This window comes from Nicotiana tabacum, chromosome 2 (genome assembly GCF_000715075.1).
Source record: "Nicotiana tabacum cultivar K326 chromosome 2, ASM71507v2, whole genome shotgun sequence".
Taxonomy (NCBI): Eukaryota; Viridiplantae; Streptophyta; class Magnoliopsida; order Solanales; family Solanaceae; genus Nicotiana; species Nicotiana tabacum.
The window spans coordinates 100,248,173-100,257,334 of record NC_134081.1 but is presented as its reverse complement, the minus strand read 5'-3'; the positions used below and the strand labels follow the sequence as shown (position 1 = coordinate 100,257,334).

At 36.5% G+C, this 9,162-nt stretch overlaps 1 protein-coding gene across 1 annotated transcript; it reads right to left on the bottom strand.

Annotated features, from left to right (window-relative positions):
• Positions 1-734: 734 nt before the first annotated feature.
• LOC107825450 (phosphoenolpyruvate carboxylase) lies at positions 735-8,637 on the bottom strand. The gene is made up of 10 exons (XM_016652322.2): positions 8,065-8,637; positions 6,081-6,472; positions 5,712-5,796; positions 4,647-4,869; positions 4,076-4,179; positions 3,882-3,969; positions 3,542-3,696; positions 2,144-3,142; positions 1,273-1,659; positions 735-1,131 (listed from the first exon to the last, which is right to left on the bottom strand). The coding sequence occupies exons 1-10, from the start codon at positions 8,227-8,229 to the stop codon at positions 835-837; spliced, it is 2,895 nt and encodes a 964-aa protein (XP_016507808.1). The 5' UTR covers positions 8,230-8,637; the 3' UTR covers positions 735-834.
• Between the last annotated feature and the right edge of the window lie 525 nt (positions 8,638-9,162).

Sequence of the window (9,162 nt, the reverse complement as noted above, 5' to 3'; positions counted from 1 at the left end):
TATCACCCTCCTCATAACTCACATGTAAACCCACATGTGAAATTATACTACTTCTTCCGTTCACTTTTACTTGTCCACTGTTGACTTTGCACACCCCTTAAGAATAATAAATAAAGTGTATAATTTATCATGATATTCATATTAATTGGTGTATAGATTTGAAAAATGATCTGGAATGAGTAATTAAGCACACCCCTTAAGAATAATAAATAAAGTGTATCATTTATTATGATATCCATATTAATTGGTGTATAGATTTGAACAATGATCTGGAATGAGTAATACACCCCTTAAGAATAATAAATAAAGTGTATAATTTATCATAATAATTGGTGTATAGATTTAGAAAATAATCTGGAATGAGTAATTAATACTAAGGGCAAAACAGAAAAAATAAATTATTTTTCTCTTGATATACGAAAAAATAACAAGTAAAAATAAATTTATTTTTGAAATACTTTACAACTAAAAGTGAATGTTATTGTTACCTTTTGGAATTCAACATCACATTGCACGTCAACTCCTCAAAATCTTTAAGGAAAAGATTGACAATCCCAAGTTCTTTTACCCCATTAAGAAGAAATATTTGTTGCAATTAAATCGTTGTTGATTGATTGAGGCTTAAATTGCAGTCAGCTAGCCAGAAAAAGGAAGTTACAGAACATTCTGACCCATTCTATTTTACACTCCACGCATAACGTTCGAAATAGTGAATGATAAACAAGACACACAACTTTTCAAAAACATCACATCATTATTCTTCTTTAACAGAAATATTTATAAAGTTAGACAGCATAACTTATTCTACATACATAATTCGATGAAGCCTTAGCCTTAACCAGTGTTCTGCATTCCAGCAGCAATACCTTTCATTGTCAAAATAAGTGTGTCTTCCAATCCAGGAGCATACTCACTCATAGGATTAAGCTTCACTAACTCAGCAGCCGGTTTACTTGATTCCATTATCTCCTTATCTAGATGTGGCCGCACCTTCACATTGTAGCTGGGGTCGCGAATTCGCTTCAATGTGTAGGCTTGACAAACATTGAGGGTTGTAATGTAAGAATCGCGAAGTTTGAGTCTCTGCCTCAAGTATGGATCTCCTTCCAAAAGATCCTTATGCCCAGCAACCTGATAAAAGTAGCAACAATGAAATAAAATATCAAGCCTAGCTTTTGATGACATTTCAAGAATCCAAAAAAGTGAAACTTTCTGCTTGTAGGGTAAGAACATGATGGTAACAAAATAATATCAATTAAGAAAATTTTGTACCTGAAGGAGAAAGCTCTTTGTTTCTTCATATTTGGACCTCAAGCGCTCTCCAAGCGGCCACAGATCTTCAGATACTAAAAGCTTATCATACAATGCAGCAATACCAGGATCTCCCTTAGCAAAGACCATTTCAATCAAGTCAAGTGTCACTCTGAAGAAAGGCCATCCATTGTACATATCCTTGAGCATTTGCAGATTTCTTATATCCTTCTCAATAATATGCTTGAATGCAGCCCCAAAGCCAAGCCAGACAGGGAGATGAAACCTTGTCTGAGTCCATGCGAAGATCCATGGAATTGCTCGAAGAGATTCGATCCCACCACTTGGCTTCCTTTTTGCGGGGCGACTTCCAATATTCATGCGACCATATTCTAATTCTGGGGTTGCCTGCGTTTTTTGACAAACAGAAAATAGAAAGTTCAGTTTCATAGGCACATTACGTGGGGCAAGTGCACAAATAGCCATTCTCAAAGATGCTATTTAGATATTATCCGGTACTTATTTTGTCCTTAAATTTTAAACTAAAAATCTTAACTTTAGGACAATTCAGAACATTTTTTGTCCTGAAAATTTTCACCGACTAATTTCTAAATACATGTAAAATGGCTACCTGGTGTCATTTCTACACATTATGTATAGGGCTAAAGGCAAATAATTCATCAATGTCAGAAATGTAAATGCCATCCATGTCTGTTTTGACTAATTATTAGAAACTGACCGCTTCCACCTATTAACAACTATTGTTCATGTCCTTCAATTCTTTGTATTTTGGTTTCTGAATGTTCTTTCTTTTACCTCTTTTTAAATGATCCATTAAGAGTCTTCTAAAAGCAGTTCAACTCAACTTATGAAGTATCTTGAATATACTTACAAGGCGGAAGTATTCAACAAATCGTGGATCCTGGAACACCAAAGACCGATACTCTTTCGTAGCAACAACAGACATCTCATCCAATAGAGCACGCCACTCTGGCTTCGGAGCCACAGGGGGGTTCATTCCATGCTCAAGTGTAGCTGCTGTGAAACGCTGAAGAGTTCTGAAGCACAGGTGTTCCTCCCCAAACGATTGTTCAATAACTTCACCTTGAACAGTCACACGAAGTGAACCGTGGATTGTGTCAGGAGGTTGTGATAAAATGGCAAGGTGGGTGGGACCCCCTCCCCGTCCAACAGTCCCTCCTCGGCCATGAAACATTGTTAGCTTCACTCCAAATTCTTTCGCCACGTTTACAAGTTCCTCTTGAGCCTTGTACAATTGCCAAGCTGCAGATAGTCGGCCAGCATCCTTACCTGAATCAGAATACCCAATCATAACTTCTTGTTTCCCATTGATACGGTTTCTGTACCAATCTATGGAGAACAACCGAGCAACAGCAGCAGGTGCAGACTCAAGATCAGCAAGCTTTTCAAACAACGGGACAACCCTCAATGGACTTTTTACATGACATTCACGCTGCAAAAGCTCAACGGCAAGCACATCAGAGGGTGCCGTGGCCATTGAAATAATATAAGCACCAAAATTATCGGCAGGAAGTTCCGCAATGACATTAAAGGTATCCAAAACATCAGTGATTTCATCAGTTTTAGGGAGATCAGGTCCAAACAGTGGACGCTTTCCACTTAGTTCAGATAAGAGCCATTCCTGTCTCTGCTCTTCAGACCATTCTTTATAGGATCCAATACCCAGGTGCCTTGTTATAGCATCTAGAACGTCAGTGTGCCTCTCTGACTCTTGGCGGATATCAAGTCTCACAAGGGAGAGACCAAAGGTGGAAACTTGCCTTAGAAAATCAAGAAGGCTGCCATCTGCAATTGGTCTGTCACCGCAAGCGCATAGAGATCTATAGCACAGCTCCAGAGGCTCCAGGAACTGCAGGACAAGGACAACCATCTTTTTCACATATTCAAATAATAGAGAAATATGCATGCATATTAGCATATCTGAATACCAAGAATTGTCTAAACATTTAAGAAATGAGAACCATGATATTTTGGTTGATTATAAACAAAGTCGCAAAATAACCTGTAGAACTTGGCTCACAAATTCAGTGTTGTAGCATGCTAGAACTTTGTTTTAAAAGCAAGATGAATATTGTCAAATCCCTTCAATTAAAAATATTAAAAATCACACACAGAAAATATCATTGACACACGTATTGGAAATAGATAAGATATCTCTTCAGCATTGGTAAATTTGGAAGTTGAGCTAACAAGTTCTAGATTATTGCAGAAGAGGTGGTCAGAAATAAAAAGAGTTTCTGCAGAATACCTGTTCAACATTTGTGAATGTTGACTCCTCAGAAACATCAGAGTACCCATTGGCTAGTAACTGACGCGCGCGTTCCCGTGTATTATATAACTTATCTCTCACATCAGCAAGAAGAACACGGTAGGGCTCATTCGATGGAATTTGCTTCCAAAACTCTGTTTTAGTAAATTAAGCAAAAAGGGCAGTTAGTAATTGAAGGGGTAAGAGGGACAGAGACTATTGAATATTAGCAACGACAATCATGAAAGGAGAAAGGAAAGGTGGAAGAGAATAATATGTGAGATCCAATACACTTCCAGAAAACAAGTCTGGTAGCAGACCAAAGAACAGAGGTAACTACCAATGTAGTGCTTTGTATCTCTTTTGGAAGTCCTATGAAGCTCATCTGCACGTGCACGGAGCTCATCATTGCATCGCCACATTGAAAGCTGTCATAGGCAAAATAAGGGGCAAGACAAAAATTGTTAGTCAAGTTCCTGCTACCGGATCAGAGACAAAGTGCAAGCAACAACATCCAGTGAACCAATTTGTCACCTCAAACATAAGATCCTCAATCTGAGAGAAATACAGTTTTGCAGCCATCATTCTAGCCAATAAGCACACATCTCTTGTCACTTCAGGGGTTACTCTAGGGTTGCCTGCATGCAAATCAAAAACCACAGGTGCCTTTACAAATAACTTCAAACCTTATTCAAACTTGGCATGCGATTACATTGAGCTTCAGGGAGAATATTTTCTCATGTCGCTCGAGAATCAAAAGCAAGATGCTTCTACTGCTCTAACCTAATGCGTACTGTAAAGCTTTAGAAGAACCATTTTACCATCTAGCTATGATTTTTCAGATAATATGCAATTGTGAATGAGTTGAGAACACCTCACCTAAACAAACATCATCTTTTGTCCCTCAAAGGTTAGATTTGCAACGTATGAGCCACGGATTTATACAAGGAATTCATTGACCTTTGAGCATTTCTATAAACTGAACCATCTTAATCAACCACAAATTCCGCTTGCATCAGAATTAGTTCCTATTAATATGTGCTTACTCTGACTCAAAGAGAGAACAAAAAAAGAAGACAATGCTACTTGTAAAGCAAGACCATACCGTCTCGATCACCACCCATCCAAGAAGAAAACTGAATGAGAGGGGCATTGTAGGGAACACGCTCATTTATTCCAATATTCTTCAAAGCAGTGTCAACACGGCGTAGGAATTTCGGCACCCCTTTCCATATTGTCTCATGGAAGTAACTCATCCCTGCCCTCATCTCATCTTGTGGAGTTGGCGGAGTCCTCCTGATTTCATCTGTGCGAAATGCTGCTTGAATCTGAACGCAGCGAAAGAGCAAAGTCACAGGAATTTAAAGTTATTAATATTCTTTATGCAGAGGAGTGAGGACTTATGGGTATTCCGGCAATGCTTAATACCCAAAATCATGTTAAAGGGGCAAAAAATAAGTTGCAAAAATCTAGAAATCAAATAGTTCTGACACCTGGTTAACGGACTTTAGTGTATTCTCCTTATTTGTTCATCTGTTTTAAACTAAATACCTGCCAGCTAGCCTTCTTAATACTAATGCAGGTACATTAGTTCTTCTTAGTTTTTCCCCCTCTAAGGAACTTTGCTTTTATGTGTGTCTAACAGCTTACAACCTTTGCAACGCACAAAAAAAAGGTAATCTGGCAGCTTAAACACCTGTACGGAGGTGAATCTGTTTCTTCCCATTTAAAAGCTAAGATATGGTCCCTGAAAGGACTAGCTTCCTTAACAATTCGACCTATATTTCTCACTGTATACAAATAATCTGCCTATCCGAGGTTTGTCATCAGCATTATATATCATCTTTGCCTTACATGAAGAAGGAAAGAAGAAAAAACTCCAATATCAATATTTATGCATCAGGGGAGTGAAAAAACACTAAGAGAATACTCTACAACCAGCAGAAATTCACTAAAGCACCGTTCTTGAAAGTGTATCTGTACAAGCATTCCTCACATCCATTTTAGCTTGGTACAAGTTCACTAAACAACATTTCTGTACACTACTTCATATGCCAAACAATTAAGCCTTTCTTGAAACTTAAAATTACAGCAGTGATGAAATGGAGGGAATTGACATCATAAAAAAGAGAGGAAGACTACAACAAAACCAACATTTTGAACCTCATACCTCTCTTTGTAGAGCCTCGTCTAGCTCCTGCTTATCATCAGGAGTAATATCTTTCGCATACAACTGCGTCAAACAATCACGAACCCTGGAGAGAAAGTAAGAAATGAGAATCTTCTCTTGTCTAGTTAGGTACAAATAAATTGAAAAAAAAAAAAGAGCTGCTCTCTAGATGAAAATATAGATGAACCGAACAGATACTATCTCCTTTCCTTTCTTCTTCTTTTTACATCTTCAGAAATAGACTTAGAGTTAGGTAACCTACAAAAAGTATGGGTATGCGCCAGCAAAGCCCCATGAACAGATTGAGTAGGACATGCTGTTATTTCAGCACTCATTTTTAGTTAACTTCAGCAATTCTAACAAACAAACCTTGCATGCTTCTGAAGCAAAGACCTACGAACAGACTGAGTAGGATGTGCTGTTAGCACCAAATCAACAGTCTGGTTCTTCAAAGCATCAAAAACTTCTTGTGGCGATTTGTTTAGCTGTCCGACAAGCTTCCTAAGGGTCTCTTCAATGTCTGATTCAGTTAGTGCAGAAGCCTCATCCGAAAAATCACGCTTTTTTAGCTTGCTTCTTCGTCTGTAAGCTATCTGAACCTCTTCGGCAAGGTTTGCCAAGTTAAGCATGTTAGAGAAAGCTTTAGTAACTACAATGGAATCTCCAGCATCCAAACTGGTAAGCATTCTCCCAAGCTCTTCCAACTTCTGAGGGTCATGCTTCCCTTCGTATTCAGCAGAAAGTTCATAACACGCTTGAACCTAGCACAATGTAGCATAGAAGTAAGTTCCAACCACTTCTACCAGCAAACGCAAACACATTGTAACAATTAAGACAACAGAACCCTCAATATCCTGTGCCCTTGCAAAGATAGAACAGCATTCAACACTCGAAAGTCACATTTATCCCAGCTAAATATTCTTTGATAGAATAAAATATTAAAGGAAACGTGAGCACTACCCAGGGCCCAAAGCTAGTCCCTTAGGAATGGAACAGTTTACAAAAGCTAAAACTAACTTAATAGAAGAACAGACAGTGCCAAATCAGATCATGATGGATAAGGAACAAGGTGGAAAGAAGTAAAAAAATTTCTTTTCTGTTCGTAAGGGAAGATACTTTGCACATATTGAAAAAGAATGCAGTCCCTGATTCAAGGGCTAATAGAGACTTCTCCTTAATGAGTCAGGAGAATTTTACCATGACTGAACTAATTCAAAACAGCATAACTCTATGTCTTAGTCAAACTAAAAGAAGCTCCATCACCCTCACAATCCATTCCGTCCTTTTTATTGGTTGTATGCAGATTAAGGAGCAACTCCTGTAGGATATGGGTGTGGGGGTTGCTCCCCCCTAAGAAATAAACAAGAAAGACAAGTTTTGGATTGGGAAGAACACTCAACTCAAAACTTCGTATATGCTCTAAACAGACTAAGGATTTACAAATTAACAACATTATGAAAATTGGCCTTGCGCATTGAGACCAGTAATTATGTCTATCTGAATCCACCACCTCATCCCCCCCCCCCCCAACACACACACACACAGAGAATAAAACAGTAAAGAACATAAGTTTGATCTTGAAAGAACACCCAGCTCAAAACTTTTTATATGCTGTAAACTAGTATACGGACTAACAAAACCAAGCATAATGTAAATTAGGCTAGTACGTGCATCCATACCACAATACAAGTAAAGTACAAATCTTTTCCACACACACCACATAAACATCAAAAAGCGCAAAATTAAGCTTAATAGAAGTTTAACAACAATAAATCAAACTAATGAGTAACAAAACTTAGCATAATTGAAACTGGTCTAATGCATTCAAATCAGAAATTAAAACTAAAGTACCATTCTTTTCTACTCACACCACACAAACATCAGAAAAAATGCAGCAAAGGAGTTTAAGAGTTTGAAAACACCTAAAAATTTACGGAATAACAAAACTACGCACAATGTAAGATATAAATAAATTATCAATCTATCTGATAAACACAAAATTAAACTAACTACCAGCAAAACATTATGTGTAATCAGCATAGTGCACTCAAACCACAAATTATGAACAAAGTATCAGTCTTTTCCACTCACACCAGTTAACCATCAAAACAAAAGAAGTAAAATAGTTTAACTGAAGTTGATTAAACACAAAATTAAATTAAACTAAGCACCAGCAAAACTAAGCATAATGTATAATCACCATTCTGGCATAGTGCATTCAAACCACAATTATGAACAAATTACCTGTCTTTCCCACTCACACCACATAACAATTAGAGGAAAATACAGTTAAGAAGTTTAACAGAAGTTGATAAACACAAAATTAAACAAATAAAAAAATAAAAAAAATTACCGTTTCACGAATATCCTCGCCATGCAAATCCTGCAAAATATCAAGAAAACGGTCAAGCAATAAAGCATCATACTCCACAAGTTTATCATCCTCCGACACTTTTGCTGGTGCCAATAGTCTCAGTTGTGCATCTATCGATGCCATCTTCTCAATTTTCCTGCTCATCTTCTCCTCCTCCAAAAACACTCTCTTTATTTAAGTTAAAAGAAAAAGAAAAAAGTTACACGAGAATTCTACGGATTCTTTCAACCAAAATCACGGAGAAAACTAGGGGCGTTTGACAGTTTTAACCATTAACTGAAAACATTCAACAAAATTATTGTAGTAATGAAAAGTAAAATTCAATTATTATAGGTATCACGTGATGCCTGTGAAGGAAAAATCCAGAAGAAATAGGAGAGAGAGAGAGAGAGAGAGAGAGAGAGAGAGAGAGAGAGAGAGAGAGAGAGAGAGAGAGAGAGAGGATTTTGAAGCAAAGTTGCAGAGTATTTGGGATTTAGTAGCTTTATAGAAGGATGTTTGTGAAGAACAGAGTGGAAAGTTTAGTTCAACTAGAAATCAAAGTCTTACTATATGTATTACTGATGTCTTTTGTCTAATTATGATAAATTTTTGGGTTGAAAATTGAAATGAAAGATTTTTTAGATAAATTCTTATAAGCGGTGGAATATTCCATGGAAGAAAAAAGATTCTTCACATGCAATTTAATTCGCATTTATCTGGCTTTATTATCTTAATTAAAAGTTTTTATTCCAAATTCTTTTTCTTTATATTTATTTACCATTTGTTTAGCTACTAGTTTTAGTGTATGTGCGTTGTACATGTGTGCCGCGTTAATTAATAAATATATTTATATGTAAGAAGAATAAATTATTAAAAAAATAGAAATTTATATCAAAATAAATTAAATATTTACTTAAGGAAATAATTTGTAAAAGATGATTAAAATTTTAATTGATTTTAAATTTTACATATTAAGACTTCGGACATTGTTCAAATAATACATATTCGATAAATAAAACTGATTTGAAAATCCTAAATAGGTAAATATTAGGAAAATTAACACATAAAATAATTATAGGTATGAAACAATTTAAT